This window comes from Dermacentor variabilis, unplaced genomic scaffold (genome assembly GCF_050947875.1).
Source record: "Dermacentor variabilis isolate Ectoservices unplaced genomic scaffold, ASM5094787v1 scaffold_13, whole genome shotgun sequence".
In the NCBI taxonomy this organism is placed as follows: Eukaryota; Metazoa; Arthropoda; class Arachnida; order Ixodida; family Ixodidae; genus Dermacentor; species Dermacentor variabilis.
The window spans coordinates 46,702,586-46,721,888 of record NW_027460291.1 but is presented as its reverse complement, the minus strand read 5'-3'; the positions used below and the strand labels follow the sequence as shown (position 1 = coordinate 46,721,888).

The 19,303-nt window shown below is 47.2% G+C and overlaps 1 protein-coding gene across 1 annotated transcript in view; it reads left to right on the top strand.

The window, feature by feature from the left end:
* The window catches only part of LOC142566662 (ATP-binding cassette sub-family C member 2-like), a 104,797-nt gene that overhangs the window by 72,913 nt on the left and 12,581 nt on the right, over positions 1–19,303 (top strand). Inside the window, exons 11-12 of the mRNA XM_075677494.1 lie at positions 526–684; positions 14,311–14,477. Of these exons, the coding sequence (XP_075533609.1) occupies positions 526–684; positions 14,311–14,477 (326 nt within the window). The remainder of the gene's footprint in view (positions 1–525; positions 685–14,310; positions 14,478–19,303) is intronic.

Below are 19,303 nucleotides of genomic sequence, written 5' to 3'. Positions count from 1 at the left end.
CGTCTGCTTCATTACAAAATAAATAAATAAATAAATAAATAAATACTAACACACAGCCGATCCACCACCGCACGCACGCGCAGAGGTGGCGTTTTATTTTTGTATGATTTTTTTCCTTTTCATTTCCTTGGGTTACACGCCAGAACTGCTGGATATGAGCATATGTTAACGAGGACACAAATCTCACTGTGTTGACTTTTGCCAAAACTTTGTTTAATCAATGGAGCAGAGGCAGGGAAGCCACGTGCAAGTGCTACAACATGCATTAAAAACGCCTTAATTTACCATGGCGTGTATGAAAATGAGATGGCTGAATAGTTTCTCTACTAATGCTGCCCATAGGTACCTTAATTTATGCGTGCTGTGCTCCTACGAAAAGTACTAATCGCACCTTTGGCTGCTTTTAAATGTCAATAAAAGAGGAGTGCGCACTTTTACATTCAAACAGAAGCGTGCCTTGTTCTAACGCTCACTTCTTGTAATCCATGCAATTGTAACAGACTGATCATTCTCCTCACGTTACAGGTCGGAGTGGTGGGGCGCACCGGAGCGGGCAAGTCGTCACTGGTACTCGCCCTCTTGCGTGTGCTCAGGCCAACCGGGGGTCGCATCCTTATCGACGGCGTTGACATCTCGACGGTACCACTCCAGATGCTACGAAGGAGCATTACAGTCATCCCACAGGTAAAGATGAGTTAGCTGAAGAATGTTCCCCAATAATACCTTGGTTTCTGGTTCAAATTTTGCGAGTTGTGGCTTAGTGAAGAGTTCCACATAAATCGGCTCCTCTGAAACAGCGCAATCACGTGACCGGACCCCGGCCGAACCGAAACGGCAAGAAATCGCTTCATGCGCGCTTCTACTTCACTGTATATATATATATATATATATATATATATATATATATATATATATATATATATATATATATATATATATATATATATATCATAGGAAACCAACAAACGAAAACACCAAGGACAACACAATGGAAATTACTTGTACTTATTATTTAAATAAAAACAATGATAAATTAATGGAAAGGAAAGCGGATTAAAAACAACTTGGTGCAGGTGGGGAACGATCCCACGTCTTCGCAGCACACGTGTGATGCTCTAGCAATTGAACTACCGTGGCGCCGTTTTCGCATCCAATTTCTGGCGTATTTATAAGTTGCTCCTAAAACTAACCCTGGATGGATGGATTGATGTTATGAGCGTTCCCTTTGGAACGGGGCGGTGGGCTGCGCCACCAAGCTCTTGCTATTATACTGCCTAATGTCCTACTTAGGTTAAACAATGAAAAAAAAAAGACAAACAATACCCACGATGATTTCTTTGTACCAACTTTGTTTTTGTACGTCTCCGTTTTTTTGTCGTTTCCATAGTTCCGCCAATCTTCCAATGAGCTCTTACTAATCTCTATTGCAGACATGTTTCATTTAGAACTGAGGTTAAACAGCGCGAATCAAACAAGGACACAAGCAAACAAATACCACAGACAAGCGCTTGTCTGTGGCATTTGTTTCCTTGTGTCCTTGTTTTATTCGCGCTGTTTAACCTCAGTTCTAAATATGAGCCAAAGAGCCCACATCAAGATCTTACTAGTGTGTCCTTACCCCGTGCTCTCGCTGAACCCAACGGCTTCAAGGAGGCCAGTGGTGCCTAAACCGACCGCTGGGCAGATATCTGCACATTCTAATGAAACATGCTCCATTGTTTCACTAGCTTTACCGCAGCAAGCACATGCTTCTTCTCCCTACTTATATCTCACTTTATAGGTGCATGTTCTAGGCATCCTTATCTCGCTTCGAAAAGTAATGAGCTTCCCTTTGAGTAATCATAAATTGTTTCTTTCTCCATTTCGTTTTTTCTGACATCATGTTAATCATGTTAATCATCATGTTAATCAGTTAATCATGACAGGTTTCTTTTCCACTGCCGCCAGCCATGAGATTATTTCAGCCTCTCTGACTTTCCGCTTGACCTTCTTTGTTGTTGTGTTTCCCACCGTACAGGCCGCATACTTGCTGGTAAGCTTCCTAGTTCTTTTCCTCCACTTTGAATCCATGTTTTTTTCAGTACAAATACCTCAACTTTCTCCCAGCCCATTTACTTTCTTCCATGTTCCTCACTTGTTTTTCATAATCAATTTTACTGTGAGCTTTCCTCACTTCAAAACTAGTCCAGCCCACATCACCCTGCATAGCTTTATTTGTAGTCTTCCCGTGAGCGCCCAGGGTCAGGCGTTCCACTGACCTTTGGTTCTCGTCGAGCCCTGATTGTACCCCTGATTTCAAGCAAACAACCGCATTTCCAAAAGTAAGTCCTGGAACCACTACACCGTTCCACATGCCCCAGAGCACCTCGTTTCTATTGTATCCCCGTAGCGACCTGTGCTTCATTATGACTGCATTTCTCGTCCCCTTTACTGCTATTGTTTTTTCCTGTGTTTCCATATATATATATATATATATATATATATATATATATATATATATATATATATATATATATATATTGCCTTCGTTTTTCCATATACCAAGGTATCTATTTTCTTTTACCCGAAGTAACTCCTGGCCCCGTATTGCCACTATCTGTTCACTGTATTCATTGAATATCGTAACACCTGATCCTCTAACGCCAAATGTGAGACCTAAATTCTCGCCTTCATACCGACAGATATGAGCCAGACGTTGCAAATCATTTTGCTTGTTAGCTAGCAACAAAATCTCGTCCGCATCAAATAAACCTGAAAGCTGCTGCTCTACTACTGCACCCGCCTGTTTGTATAAGAGATTAAACCCGATATTACTTCCTTCTAGCGCCCTCTTCATCCTCCCCGTGTAAGTCATAAAAATCAGTGTGGATAAAGGGCACTCCTGCCTCAGTCCCTTGTTGATATCAACTTTCTCCTCGCGCCTCAGCCGTTCCCATTCAACGCAAATGGTATTTTCTGGGTAAATCTATTTCAAAAGATGTAGAAAATCGTCATCCTAAGCCTTCCCTTCCAGAATATCCCACAAAATGTTGCGGTCTTCATCATCATACGCTCGTGTAATATCTAATGGGGCCACATATAACGGTCTGCTTTCTACTTTTGATATATCAATACATTGAGTAACAACAAATAAGTTATCATCCAAACGCCTACTGCTAGATACGGGACCTTTTCCTGAGCCTCCTTCGAGTTCACCAGACCACATCGAATCGCGCCACACCCAAGTAAGGAACGCAGAAGCACATCTACCACGTTCCCGAGGCGCGGCACCTCTAAACAAATTGGCGTCCCCCACTTCGTGCGCCGCATGTGGAGCTGTTCACTGCTTGACTCTTCCCTAAAGTGTACCGGGAGCCTGGCACGCTTCCAGGTAACGTAGGTCCGGAGCAAAGCTACTTTGCGGCTCTGAAAGGTCGCTCGAGAACAAACCGCCTGGCCCCTCTGAGCGCTTGCAAGCCGCGAGGCAAGACGGCTGCAATGCACCGTGAAGGCCTGGCAGCAATCACCCCCGTCCGCCTTTGTGACGGCAGTTGCAGACCAAGAAGGCAATACCGCAGACAAGTAATCCCTCGGACAATTGGAGCCCAAGAAGTGACCCTCTGAGCCGAATGTCACGTACACTCGCACGGGCGCCTATCATTGACCGAAAATGACGACACCTGAGCGGGTTCGCCGATTGGCCTAAAATGACGCCACCTGAGCGGGCTCGCCGATTGGTCGAACAGGACGTGACTTCGAGACATCGGAGGGGTTAAAAGCCAGAGACCGGGAGCAGCAAGAGAGCATTCTCTCATTCATCTCTTTCGAGCTTCTTGCCAAGGGCCGCAGCGTCCGAGTTGCTGCCGGCCCGTAATGACTTTATGACTGTTAATTTCTTTGTACTCTCACTGCAAATAATGTAAATAAATCTCCAGTTTTCATCTGAAAGTGCTCCTCAACCTCGGCCAACTCCCACACTCAACGGCACGGTCCAAAAATCTGGGGGACAGCATTTGGGATTGTCCTCCAGATGCAACACTACCTATTCTGAAGCCATTCTGAAGTTCTCGCAAAATGACATTATTCTCTGCAGTAAAACGCCTTGTCCTGTCTTTGTTCCTTCCTAGTGTGCCATCACTATTGGAGCTTCATGTATTGAAAGTTATTCTCTCCCCATGCTTGCAGGTTTAATTGGATTGCCTGCATCGCTAACATGTATATTATCGATGTGATGGTCAGCGGTCTATACGAGTGAATTCTATCTTTCTCCCCCTTACCTTTATAAAATAAATTCATTCTACTTTGTCGCCATGTGTCTGATATTCGTCTATCTTTTAAAGCTTTTTCCACTCCTTTCACCAGAGCTTCCTTACTTTTGGTCCTAGTTCATTAATAAGCCTAACAGGAACCTCGTGTAGACCTGTGGCTGTGCGCCTAAAAATTTTCTCTTCGGCTTTCTTCTAGTTGAAATTTGTCAGCACCAGTTCCTCTTCCGCTTCTCTTTCATGCTCTCTTTTTCTTCAAATACAACCTCGTCATTGCCTTGCCAAAAGATATGGCTGTTATTTTTCGGATGTAATTTAATCTTGCACTTCCCCTACCAATTTGTTTCCATCTTTGTCTAGGGTATGTTGTTGTATTGTTGTTGACTTCCTGCCTAATAAATTTATGTGGTTACAAAATATTCTAGGTGCGGCCTTCTTTTTGTCACGTATTTCTGACAACCAGCATTCACTTTCACCTTTTTATCTTTGCTTGCACCAGTTTCTGAACCATAGACTTTTTCTCCCGGTATATTTCCTATTTACTGGCTACTTCATCCTGCAGCAACTGCGCCTTTTTTGCCTGCCTGTGCACTCGGGTTGATTTCTGTCGTTTGACGATCGCTCCTCCTATCTCCCTGTTCCACCAGCTTTTCGCTTTCTTTTTCTCATTCGAACAAACATGTCGTTTCTCTTTCCGTATTTCTGTCGTTATTTGACTTAGAAGCTCACTATATTCCCACTCTTGGCCATTTTCCATGTTCTTCCTCGAGTATTGTGACTATATTTGTTAGTTATTCGGCGTTCAATATTGTAATGGCCATTTCGCACTCCTTGCTCTCTTTTTCAACTACATATCCCATTGTCAAAATGATGCGTTTGTGGTCACTCCCTATGCTGCTATACCCTTCCTCGTCAATGACAATTTCTCTCAACTTATTGTAAATTCCATCTGTCATAAGACAGTAATCAATGGTAGATTGCTGGTTTACCACTTCCCACGTGATCTTTCCTTAAAACTTAGGCCCTGTATTCACGATAACGAGGTTATGTTGCCCAGAAAGATCTATCATTGACTTTCCGTTATTGTCGGTATAGTCATCTAGATCCTGTATGTGGGCATTCATGTCACATAATAGGATAATTTCGGCATCATTCCCGAAATCCTTATTATCAGCACTTATGCATTCCACTAACCCTTCATTCGTCTCGGTGCAATTATTTCCGGTCCACAAGTACGTTACGCTCAGCCAAGTGTTTTTTCTACTCATTGTACCTGATGACCAAAGACGCTCTTGACATTTTGAATTTACTCTTTGCCTTCTGGCTCCATGATGGATGCATATTTAGACTCCCCCGCCGTTTCTTTCCGGCCTATTTCTGTTTCACCCTTCCCAAACATGATTCTCAATCACTGGCAGCTCTTTCGAGCCTGTTAGGTGCGCTTCTGCAACCGCATACACCTCTATTTGTTGTCTATTTAACTGCTCCTCAATCTCTGGTAATTTTTCCTGTCTTCTGCCGCCATGAATGTTGATGTAGCCTATTGCATGGCGAGCTCTCTTGTTTTCCTCCTTTTTCTGTTATTGACAGCGATGCTATTCTGAGCTTCCCCTAGGTAACCTTCTTCATTACTGCCTACTCTGGCCTCATGAGTGCCCGTGGGCCCCCTAAAAAGCAACAGCGCGACCTGCAAGTCACCAGGCCACTTCTCGCCCAAGCCTGTAACTGAAGTGGAACCCGTCTCGTTCAAAACCACCACACCTTCTAACTTCCATGTTTACTTCGACAACCTTCGAACCTTTCTCTAGGACCATTTTTCATGTCGCCTCATTAGCAGCCACAACGACTGTTTGTACGCGACTGTACAGTACAGGCACCTCAGGCACCGTGCACACCACGGTCTTCGCCCGAGGGGACCGCTCGCGGAAGCCGTCTACCCCCTTCGCCAAGCGCTGGGCTAGTCCGGTCCCTTTCCTGTTTAGGACCTCATTTAGTCCACTTGCTACTGTGACAAGGTTGCGCACGTGGGCAATTTCCGCGAGCTTTGCTTTTGCTCGCTAATGACAGGACCCAGTGTCCACCCTGGAAATGTCCCTACCGCCACTCTTTCATCGTCTTTCACCCTCTCCACAATTGCTTTTGAGCACCTAGCTAGGTTTGAATTGCTGGTGATAATCACCAGTTCACTCTCTCCTAGCTCTCTCTGCTTCCCTTTGCCATTTTCCGCGTGATTCGGACTTGACATAGGGCATTGACCCCTGCGCGCCTGTTCTTTTTTTGTTTTTGTTTGGCGGCCTCAAGGTAGATGCCGCTCTTTCCATCTGCCCCCTGCCCACGTTGCACACATTCCACGTGCTTTTCTCACACTCCCTATCCTTTCACGTCCGGGGACTGCGTTCCATTGTCACGACCATTCTCGTTCGCAGTGGCTGCCCTGTTCAGCTTTTCCTCGACTGCTTGAAGTCTTTTTTCCACCACCTTCCGTGCATCACGCGCCCTATGTAGCTCATTTTTGAGCTCTTCAAAGTGTTTGACAAGCTCATCCTTGAAAGCCTCCATTTTCTTCAGCCTAGGACGACATCACAGTGTTTGTCGATTGACTTGATTCCCTCCCTATTCTCATCCTTCCCTTAAGGGACCCCCAACACTGCAAGCTTTCCCGGCTTTCTTGCCATGTATTGCACGGTTTTTTTTAATGCAAATACTATAATACAATATTACTATAATGCAGAGCACGTGATTTCTAGCAAAAACCAATATGCACGGAATCTAAATCCTTAAAATCCCGCAAATATATTTCACACCAACGTTTTTAAAGCAGTCAATGCCGCACAGACTTAAGGTATGACACCTTTTCGCACGTGTTCAACCACGTGGCCACGCTCTCACTGTCCTACCAAAGCAATCTTCTCGAGACCAAAGCACACACAGTAAAGCCACTAATAGCTATTAGCTTTGCCACTTCCAAGCTACTATTTAAAGGCTATAGAGAGAACATCCCACCTGGTTACACGTGTTGAAGCACGTGGCATGAATTGACGCTCCAAGTGTCCTGCAAAACCAAACATACACGAGGCACACCCACGCACACGAAAAGAGAGAAAAAAACCGAAAACTGCCCAATGAATATTTAAAGGCTAAAAAGTCAGGAAATAAAAAAAAAAGAAGAAAGCTCAAAGCTTGCACAAAAAATATGATTTCGTCACCGACACGGAGCCGTGGAAGAACACGTCTATTCGCCACAAAATCCCAGCTGTTAGTCAGCGCCACCACTCACAAACCTTGGCGGTGGATGTGAAGAGAGAGAGAGAGAAAAAAACTTTATTGATTCTATCAAGGGGTTTAGCGGTGAGCCGTCTTGCGCTTGCTGCCTGGCTCTTCAGCACGGGTGTGCCCCTATTCCAGGGCTCCACTGAGCCTGGCCACTTCACACGCGTGCTGCACCATTGCCCTTTGGGCGGTGAGCTCGCTGCTGGTGAGCAGGCCGTCCCATTGCTCCGCACTCGGGTTTTTATGTTTATGGAATGTGTAGTTATGCTTACATTCCCATGTTATGTGGTAAAGAGTTGGTATTTCTCCGCACCATGGGCAGGAGTTTCTGTATTGTGTCGGGTACATTTTACTTAGTATGTGTACATTATAGAAAGTTCCGGTTTGTAGCCTTCTCCAGTCGGCTGCTTCCTGTTGTGTAAGTAGTGTGTGTGGCGGAGGATATTTGATTCTCTGCCCTCTATAGTAGTTTAATATTTTCGCGCGCGTCGGCTCCACCGTTGTAGGGTTCTCGAGAGCCTGTATCTGTCCAGCTCGGTATGTGATCTCGCGAACTAGACTGTCTGCTCTCACGTTCCCTTCTATCCCGGTATGGGCCGGTATCCAGAAAAGTTTGTGTTTTTTATTTCCGAGGGTTCCTGCTCCGAGGAGGATTCGCAGGGCCTCTTTACAGACTCTCCCCTGCATGTAATGCCTGCATGCAGCTTTGGAGTCTCTTAATATGGTTAGTGATCTGTTACTTCGGTAGCCTTCGGTCGCTGCAAGCGCTATGGCGACCTCTTCCCCCTCCGCTACCGTGCAATTCCTTATGGTTGCGCAGCTGATTGTCTCTCCCATGTAGTCGACTACAGCCGTGGCTACTCTGTGTGTTCTAGTGTGCTTGTCCCACGGGTATAGCCCTGCATCCGTGTACACCGTGTTTTCCTGTGTTGCCAGGTGGCCTTCCACGTAATCTGCCCTTGCCTGCCTTCTGGCTGCGTGTAGGTTCGCATCCATGTTGCGTGGACTTGGACTTATTCTGAGGGTTTGTCTGACGTTGTCTGGGATGTCTGCCTCTCGATCTATTGCCGCTTTCGTATCGTATCCTAGTCTCTTTAGGAGCATTCTTCCTGATGCCGACTGCCAAAGTCTCGCTATTTGTGTGTTTAGTTGCGCTTCTGCCAGCTCGCTGAACGTGTTGTGTATTCCTAGCTGCAGTAGCTTGTCGTTTGATGTATTCCTCGCTAGGTGTAGTGCCGTTTTGTACGCCTTCCTTAGTATGGTTTCTGCTTGTTCTCTTTCTAGCTTCTTCATCAAGTGGTAAGGTAGCGAGTATGTGACTCTGCTAACCACTAAACTTTTAACCAATTTGATCGTGTCTGCCTCTTTCATGCCATGTCTTCTATTTGAAACTCTCGTAATCATCCTGCTTACTTGATCTGTCGATTTTTGGAGTAAGCTAATTGTGTGACTGCATTTTCCGCTGCTTTGCAGCCACATTCCTAGAATTCTTATCATGTTCTTTTCCGCTATAAGCTGGCCCTCTAAGTTTATTTCGATTTCGGCCTTGGTGGGGTTCTTTCCAATTCTGAGTATTTCCGATTTCTCTGTGGAGCAAGTCAGGCCTCTTGCCTTAACATAGTTTTCTACGCGGTTTGCTGCCTCTTGCAGTTTCTCTTGCTTTTGTCCTAGCGTTCCTTGGTTGGCCCATATTGTGATATCGTCCGCATACATTGCATGTCGTATGCCCTCGATTTCGCCTAGTTCCCTGGCCAGGCCAAGGATCGCAATGTTAAACAGTATGGGTGAAATGACTGAGCCCTGTAGCGTACCTTTGCTTGGGGTGACAAAGTTTTCGCTTCTTATATCCCCTAGTCCTATTGTAGCCGTTCTTTTTGCTAGGAAGGCTCTCACGTAGTCATGAGTCCTCTTCCCAGAATTTATGTTTTGAAGCCCTTCCATTATTGCCGCGTGGCTGACATTATCGAAGGCTCCCTTGATGTCTAGTGCCATTATGATGTTTTCTGCTGTCTTGGGTGCTTTGCTTAGGACCTCTTCCTTAATCTGTAGGAGGACATCCTGTGTTGATAGCTTTGCTCGGAAGCCAAACATACTGTGCGGATACAGTTCCTTGCCCTCCATGAGTTGCTGTATTCTCTTTGTGATTATTCTTTCGTATAACTTTCCCAAGCACGAGGTGAGGGAGATTGGTCTTAGGTTTTCTATCTGTAGTTTCTTTCCTGGCTTCGGGATCATTACGACCTCGGCGTGTTTCCATTCCTCCGGGATCGTTCCCTCGTTCCACAATTTGTTTAAGTAGATTGTTAATTGATCTATCGCCTCCTCGCTTCGGTTGAGAATGAGGGAGTTGTTAATTTTGTCTGCTCCCGCTGCTGTGTTTTTGGTTAGGGACCCCAGAGTTGCGTTCACTTCTTCTCGTGTGATTGGCCTCTTTATATCTGCGTTTTCTTCCCCCTGGTATTCCCCTTTATATTCTTCGGGTCTTTCCTGTCCGTAGCATTTGTTTTTCAAGGCCTCCATTAGCTGCTCTTCGGTACCATCGTACTAGTGAATCAGCCTCTGGATTGCCTTGTTGCTCTCTGCCTTTGTTTTCCCTGGGTCCATTAATGCTTTCAGAATGCGCCACGTTTTGGCCGTGTTGAGCGTACCTTGTAGCGAACTGCTAAACTGTTGCCAGCTTTGCCTGGCCAGTTGCGTTGCATATTCCTCTGCTTTTGCTGTGATTTCTGCTATTTTCTTTTTGAGTTTCTTGTTAAGCTTTTGTCTTTTCCATCTTTTAGTGAGCCCACGTCTCGCTTCCCACAGCCCAAGCAGACGTTTGTCCACCTCCGTTACTTGCTCCTTCCTATCTATGTCATGCGTATATGTTTCCTGTATTTGTTTGAGCTGCCGACACCATTCCTTGATGGATGCGATCTCTCCCTTTAGTTGCTGACTTCTTTGTCTGAACGCGTCCCAATCTGTTAAATGGGCCAATCCTATCTTTCTCTTGATTGTTCCTGCCTCTATTGACGTTCTTATGATGTAGTTATCGCTGCCTAGGTTTTCTAGCGTGTTCTCCCATTCGACCTGGCTTGCTCCTTTCACAAAGGTTAGATCTGGACAGGTATCTGGGCTTACGCTATTCCCTAGTCGCGTAGGTTGGTTTTCGTCTGTGAGTAGCTCACATCTTATCCTTTCCGCCGCGTCACTTATCTTTTGTCCTTTTAGTTCTGCCTTCTGGTAGCCCTAGTTCGGACTTTTGGCATTAAAGTCCCCTGCTATGATGAGTGTATTCGATCTGGCTAGTTTGTCTGCCTTGGCAAACAGCTTCTCGAAATCTCCATCTTTTTGTCTAGGGGGGCTATATAGGTTTATTATGAACGTGCTTCTCCCTTTATATTTCTTTTTGGGTATGATTTCTGTGATCACGTGTTCGATTTTTGTCCCCTCAATCTCCTTGTGTGCTATGGTTACTATCTTATTGCTAATGAGGGTTGCGGTCCTTCCGCTCTCTTGGCACGTGTATCCCCTTAGCGTGGGTGTTATGTTGGTTTCCTGTAGCATGATTATGTCTGGTTGTGCTCCTTTAGTGTTAATAAACTGCTCTAAGAGGCCCTGCTTCCTCCGATACCCTCTACAGTTCCACTGCCATACGTTTAATTGGTTTTGTCCTGCCATGTTGTGTTGTTATTGTTTGCACTTTGGCTTTCAGGTTCGAAACGCCTCTCATTGTAGAGTCTATCTCTGGCGTCGTTAGTGGTTCTTTGGGTATTTTGGTTTTTAACGTAGGTGCGGAAGCTCTGTTCCTGCAACGCTTGCTTTTTCTGCATTTCGTGCATCTACTTCTGTAACGTTATCATGAAACCTTTGATCTCGTCTCTGATGTTTTGCTGTTCTGTCTGTTGCGTGTCCTCAACTGATGGAGCCGACGTGTTTGTCACGTTCCTCCCCTGTCTCTGCCTCTGCAACTCTTTGATGAGCTCGTCTAGTTTTCTTTTAAGTTGCCTAGTCTCTTCGCGACATTGCTCTAACTCCTTTCTTAATGCCTTGTTTTCCTCCTCTAGTTTCTTTTCATTGTTTGTCTGTGTAGTATTGGTATCCGAGTGCAGAAATAGTGATTTGGGAGGGCCTGCTCTCCAGCTCACCTTAACGCCACCTTTTGTCTGCTGTTCTTTTGGTCCGGGCCCGTTCTGCTTCCCCAGTGGCGGGTAGGACTCGTCCGGGCGTCCGTCCTGGCTCGTGCTTCTTCCTCGGCTCCGGCTCCTTGACTTGCTTCTGCTTTGGTCCCGGGAGTCGTCTTCTTCTCCGAACCACCTTGGTCTTTTTCCTCGGCTACGGCTCCTGTTCCGGCTCCGCCATTGCTGGCCCTTTTGGGCGGATCTGCCGCGCAGCTCTTCCGCTGTCTTTAGTTGTTGTTTGCAGTCCCTAGTGCCCGTCTTGTGGTCGCCCCCGCAGACTAGGCATTTGGGTGTGCATTGATGCTCTGTAATTGGGTCTTGCTCTCCGCATTGCTTGCAGGCCTTGATGTTCGGGTTTGGGCCAACGTCCGATCGGTGTCCTTGCTGGCAACATTTGTAGCATATCTGTCTGGTCGGCCTGTAGGGGTAGCACCACATTTCTCCCCCGTAGTATAAAACTTGCTTGGGGAGAATGGGGCCTTCGAAAGTAATGACAGCCGTGCTCGATCGGCCTAGTATTCTGGCTGCCAGTATCTTCACTCCCTGCGTTCGGGTTCGTAGGTTCGCCTTGAGCTCTTCCGGCGAGGTCCCCGCGTCCACCCCGTAGATGACCCCTCGCAACGTGCCCTCCGGCGCCGCCACGTGTGCGTTGATGGCGTAGCTGCTGTTCCCGAACGTTAGCTGCGTGATGCGCCGTATACTTTGGGCCGCCTCTTCGTTGTCGGTGCTTACTATTATGATGTTGGAGCCATTGCGCAGCCTGATGATCAAGTCTTCCGCCTTGCATCCGGATCCGGTGGCCGCGACCACCGCTCGCGCAACCTGGTGTGTCTGCAAGCTCTTGACTGCGAGTGTCCTCGGCCTGAGCACTACCTTTAAATCGTCCTTGGGGAGCGGAGGCAGTCTCCTCCGCGGCACGCCCTCTCCTCCTCCTCGATTCGGCGCAGCTGGCGCGCCGTCTGTGATCTTTGCGTCGTCTAGGGAATTTCTGTTTCCTAGCGCCGTTCCCGCCAAAACTTGGCTGCTCGATCCTTCGCCGTCTCGCTGGCGCCTCTTCTGTCTCCTGGACATGGCGATCTCTCATTCCGGGTCCGCGTCGTTATTGCTTTCTGCCTGTGGTCTTCCTGTCGTTGGGGTGCTGCCTCTGGGGGTTTGGGTGCCTGCCGCGAGCCCGCTTCGACCTTGCACGAGGACGGGCTCGGTGGCGTCGTGAAAATCTCCCTCCATGGTTTCCTGGGTTTCCGCCATGAAACCTGTCGGTCCTCTCGTCATGATTGCTCAAAGTTGGTGTTGGGTATTCGGGACTTCGCTCCGGGTCGTCTCTACCTCGGGCCGAGGTCGGGGAGCCCGCGGAGCCCCGCTCTCGTGCTAGGTCTCGTTAGGCCTACCGTCCGGCTGACCACGGGGGAAATTCAAAATGCGATAAAATCCAAAATATTGGACCCACCGGTTTGAATTTGGGGTCCGCCTGGTCCTCTTCAGTTCCGGCGTCGATCCAAGCCAAAATTTTGGTGGTCCAATAGGGTTTGACTGGAAGTTCCTTTGAATCACAGGCGCTATAAGTACGTGATTTTGGGTGAAGGCAACTGGCCAATGAACCCACACATGCTACCTGTAGGCATCAATATATATATATATATATATATATATATATATATATATATATAGTGGAGCTGGGCAGGCCACATAATGCGTAGGATGGTAGACTGTTACAGTTAGAATAGAATGGGAGCGGTAGGAAGATAAAATAAGGAAATTTTCAGGCGCAAGTGGCAATCAGTTGGAGCGGGAGAGGTGTACTTAGAGATCGCAGGGAGAGGCTTTCGTCTAGAATGGACGTAAAAACAGGCGGATGAGGATGAGGATGATGATACAGAAAATTGCCGCGAGTGGCCATTCGCGCCGAGAAGAGGCAGCAAGCACAGCAACGTTGGCACAGCTGGAGCAGTCCCCTACACCATTGCACGCCTCGCGCGCGTAGAATAACTTTATGTGCTTGTGAGCCGACAAACATTCACGCGCATGTTCATAACTGTCGTAAAGGCCGGAGCCATCCTGAGCTGCCTCGTGGGGCCCAATTGTTTTACGCAGGCTCACGAATGACTGTCATCGCGCAATTTCACACACGATACCACTGTGCAGGGTCTTTGCTCTACCGTAACAAGAGTAAGCTAGAAAAGCCATGAAAGAACATAAACCTCGCACCTCAGCGACAGATTAGCCCATACCGTGGCCTCCAGTCGGCCGTATAATGATGCTAGCAAGGCTCGAAATTCACGCTTTCACATTCACACCTATGCCTTAGGATCTGCTTAGCAAAAAGGTCTTGATACACGCACGCGTCACGACGCAAGAACTTCTGGCCTGAATTTCCTATTCTCTTGCTAAACAAGTTTAAATATATTTATTTGTTCTTTGGTGTAGATGTAACTTGTCTAATACTATTGGCTACATCTAGGTTACAATTTGACATGAATAATTGGGGGTCTAACGCCTCAAACCAATGCTGCGTATTACTGACGCTGCATTCAAGAGCTTCAAATTATGTTTCACTATAGTTCTGCTGCTGATTAACCGGCACTTGAATGCATGCACACCTTATAAAAAGTACTACAAAACCAGTTCAAAATTTTCAGGACCCGAGCCTTGTTAGGGGAACGCTCAGGATGAACCTGGATCCCACCAATTCTCACTCCGATAGGGACATTTGGCAAGCCTTGGAACGCTCCCACCTTGCAAAGTTCGTCTTGAAGGACCCAAAAGGGTTATTGCTAGAAACAAGAGATGGCGGCGACAATCTAAGGTAAGTCTACCAAGTGCACTAACTGCTCTAATGGGACTCACTTCTTTGGCAGTATATTTGTTGCAGCTTTTCTATGAGCCTGTCCAGGTGCGATGTAGTAGACTAGGGTTTCTAAAGCTGTGGATTATGACGTCCAGTGGGGTGGCGAACAGTTCAGTGGGGGATCGCGAAGTATTGCAAGAAATAGGGCGAAAACGAAGGCTGAAATATACTACGTGACGCTCGCTGCAGGTTCAACACCAAGAAAATGGCGTTTGTGTTCGATACTTCCTGAACATTTTGTTAACGGAGGATTATGTGATGCTTTCGAAAGAAGACACAGGGCTGATAGGACGACACGACGACATATTCTTGTTTCACATTTATTCGCATATACAGGAACATCAAAGGAAAATGATGTCATTTTAGCCTGGTATAGTATCCCTTCTAACTATCAATCTACTGCTTTCAATTAAAGAGGTCGGGTGTTAGTGAAGCTATGAAATCCCTAAATGCGTTATGTCTCTGTTTCCATAAAATTCTCGCGTTTCTGAGCGGTTCTTGGTGGGCAAAAGTTGTGAATTAAAACTTGAAAGCTTTCAGGCTGACTCTCCGCCTGCTTTCTGGTGCTATGTAATCGTTTACCGGTAGGTGAATAAGTAGCCCCTTTCGAACGCTTTGAAATTTGATGTGGGAACGTCAAGGAGGCGTCGTCATTCCTAATGCTTTGCGTTTTTTCTGGCTAACGAGACTTCCGCTGGCGGACCAACTGACATGGACGGTATTTTAGGAGTGTTCTATAGGATTGAAGCTTATTAATTATGTCTTTTACTGTCGGATTAAAAGTATTTGCCGATGTTTTGAAACACCGAACAGTAGAGTGCATTAATATTTGCTTGCGTTTTGCTTTAGGGCACTGAACTCACGCAGATTAAGCTTATGGTACTGGAAGGCGAAAAGGAAACTTACTAATTGGGAAAACAGCACGGATATGCGTGGCCAGATGGGTGCCCAATTGTTGCCAAAAAATAAAATAAACAAATCCATGATCTTCGTAGGTTTTGTGAACATTGAAACGCTTTCTCGGAAAGAAACTTCAGATGTTCACTCTTACGATTTTCTACTCATGAACTAATATAAAGCCTGTGGTGCCACAAAAACTGCCTCTAATTGGCGCAGTCGCAGTGGGAAAGTCGCATTGCGAGGTTTTGTTGGGTTGGAGAAGGGGGTGGGAAAGAGGAAGCTTGCAAATCCTAAAAAGACATGAATTACGGCATTCACTTGGTGCCTGCTTTCCTTTAATGAGCAAAAAGGAGGATAGGGTGATGCTAGGGGCTCGAATTTTCGTTAAGCCCCAAGCGTACGAAGAAACATACAATGAAGCGAGAGAAGCGATACGGGAAATTATTTGCTATGTTTAATTGAAATGCGAAAATTTTATGATAAAGGTAAATGAAAGCTAACGAAAAAAAGAACAACTTGCCGCAGGTGGGAATCGAATCTGCATCTTCCGTTATACGCATGCGGTGCTTCTTAAATTAAGACACGGCGGCGCTGTCCTACACTACCCACTTTGTTGAATATTTGTGTACGGGTACAAGACTAACCCTGGGGGCGTTCGCCATCGCCGCTCGCCGCCAAGGTGGCGGATGTGGGACATGCATTTTAGCGCACGCTTCACGTAGTACTTGAGCTTCGTTGAAGGCAACTGTCAAGCAAATCCTCGTACGCTACCTCCTAGTTAGCGTCAAGACTGCCAGACTAGTGGCCCCCGCTATGCAATGAGCAGGAAGAGTAAGGTTATTTTTTTTTCGTCATAACCATACGAAGAAAGCGAAAACTACGCCAGAGAAAGCCCAAAGGAAATCTATTCGTATGACTAATTGAAATGTGGACCTAATAAGGGAATGAGAAATGAATGAAACCGCACCCCTAATGCGGACGATGTAGGTTTGGTGCCACCTGCGGCAAGTTATCTTCGTGTCGAGCTTTATTTCTCGTGACATTATTTGTTGTACATTTTCATTGCTGACAACAAATCATGTTCCCGATGCTTTCTCTCGCTTCATTGTCTACTTTTGATTTCATCGGTATTTCAAGAACGGAAAGTCGCACAAACGGTCTTTGCGTAGTCCACACCGGATACTCCTGTATTACGGCAATACCGTTCTGGCTTGCGGGTTGAAAAATCCGTTGTCTGGCATTCTCGAAACAATTACCATCCTGCACTACGGCCCCAAAATTCAATGGCACCAAAAGTGATGTTGCCACCCGAGGCCATTGGTGGGAGTCGAACCCACGACCATTGATCGGAGTCAACCCACGATCTCGGGTATGTGTACAACCGCGACCTTTGATGGAAACAAAGTTCAATGGCACCGAAATTGATGGTGCCAGCATTGATGGTCGAACCCACGACCTTTGGTGTTAAGGCTGTAGCGGCGCGACTGTCACCTCCAGAGTCGTTGAAGAAGAAGACGGCTCTAACGCAGGCGGCGCGAGAATAGAACACGCTAGGCGCTCGACCTGACCGGCTGCAATATCCGCCGCTCCTGAGATCCCGCGGCACCATGGCTGGCCGACCTAAATAGACCGTGGCCACGGCGGCTACCTCTTCGCTCCCCCTCCCACAAATTCGTGACACCGGACGACCGAGCCCAGGCATGCAAATGTCAACGCGCTGACTCTACCGAGGCGAGAATGACGTGGCCTCACGCGGTCCGGCAGACGTTGTAGGATGTCCGATGCGGTTGCGGGATACGCGTGAATTCTACATCGACATGCTGGACATCTAGTTGATCCAGCTGGAAAGCAACTTCCGTATCAACAAGGTTACAGGCTCCGGATGCCACCTCGAGGCCCCGATTTGTACGAGGACTTGAGGGCCGCCGCCCTTCCTCATGACGCACCTCGATCGCTCAGTCTCACCAGCTCTCGTCATTTGAGCCGTCTTGTCATCGTGCGTCTTATCGTCTCACATCGCCTTCGTCCACCCGTGCTGATCGTCAGCACGCGTCGGCCCCACCATGAAACCTCTACTCTGTCCATGAGCCTCCTCCCCATTTCAAAGACAGCTGCGCAACGACTCTTTCGAATGAATTCACTGGACCAAACGCAAGAGCTTTCGGCTGCACTACGGCCCTCCGTTCTTCCAAGGACGTTCCCGCTAGCTCTCCGCTTTAAGTTCTGGAGCACCTCACTCATCACTGATTCAGAGGCTCTCCCACCGGGCATCAGACAACGGCACCACTGTTGCTCCGCCTCGTTCACAACCTATGCTGCCGGCGCTGTCTGGTTCAGCTCTTTCGGATTGCGTGAACCCGACAACTACCATCAACGATGGCATCTGCTTTCGGTACCCCTCTGATGACAACCCTGGTAGATGACGCACCGAACGAGCAGCGGCGGGACTGTTCACGCCATCTCGAGACGAAGGTCTGGCTGGTCGTCACAATGCGCCGCCCCGTATAACCGTACCCGCACCTGAAATGGTTAAGCAGCATGAATCAGCAAAGGCAAGAAGGCACAGCAACACTTGCAGTTTTCCGTCACTGCCCCCATTGCACGTCGTTCGACAACGGCGTCTTCAACGCTGTTTCCCTCAACGGCCTGAACTCTCGGCATGCGCCAAGAACCGGCCAATAGGCCTCCACGTTCTTGCCGAGCGAAAAACAATGCGCCATGTTTATATTTATTTGTTTATTTATTTATATATTTATTTATTTGTGCCCTTCGCTGCAATACGGACTCTACCTGGACTTTTTAGTGGACGCTACAAATTACCCCTCATGTATACAGGCTTGCATCGTCTCTTCATTCTATGCGTCCGCCATTTGCACATATTTCAATCGTAATTCACACTAGGACTGGAGGTCTGTAGCGCCGCGACTATAGCTTCCAGAGCTGGTGAAGGATAAGATGGCTCACTTGCAGGTAATGCGTGAATAGAACATGCTAGACACTCGACCTGAGCCGCCGCGTTACCGGCCGCCCCCGAGATCCCGCGGCACCATGGCTGGCCGGCCTAAACCAGCCGTGGCTACGGCGCCTACCTCTTCGCACCGCCTCCCACAAGGCGAAGTTAATTAAGGCACTCGAACCCACGACCTTTGCTGGCAGTCGAACCCTCGAGCTTTTGTAGGTCCAAATTCAATGACACCAAAATTGACGGTGCCACCATTCGTGGTCTAATCCACGACCATTGGTGCGAGTTGAACGCACGACCTTTGGTGGCAATTAAGGCGAAGGTAATTAAGGCACACTTAATAAATATATAGTTAAATAAGGCACTCGAACCCATTACCTTTGGCGCGGGAAAACAAGTAATAGGAAGTGACAACGCAATCGAATGAGAAGGTCAAATAATTTATTAAATGTCTTGTGAGCGCGAAGGCTTTAGTCTTATCCTCTTTAGCGCATGCTAAAGTGACTGTCAGCTTTTTAATGCGGTGTATATTGCGAAGACAGCACCTACATATTGTTGCAGTGTAATGGCTTTTACGAAAACGCATCCAGGCTTCCGACTAATGACGTCTGACGGGGGATGGTGCACATGCCTTCTAACAAGCATCACTACTCGTGATGTAGTTCATTCTGGTAATGAATCGGAGATAGAGAACTATGTTCATCTAATGTGTTCCCCATTACAGAAGAACAGCGGGGAAATTCAGAGTCTCGCATTATTCGTTGACGAGCCTGAGAACTCGGGAAGGAACTGATGACGGCTTGGTTATGCCAAGAAGAGGATGGCGTACTTAGCTCAAGAGACGGCATCCTGCCTAATGATATGTTCACGAATCTGTACAACAACTTTTAATGTCCACATCGCCTTGTTCAAGTATTCAAGT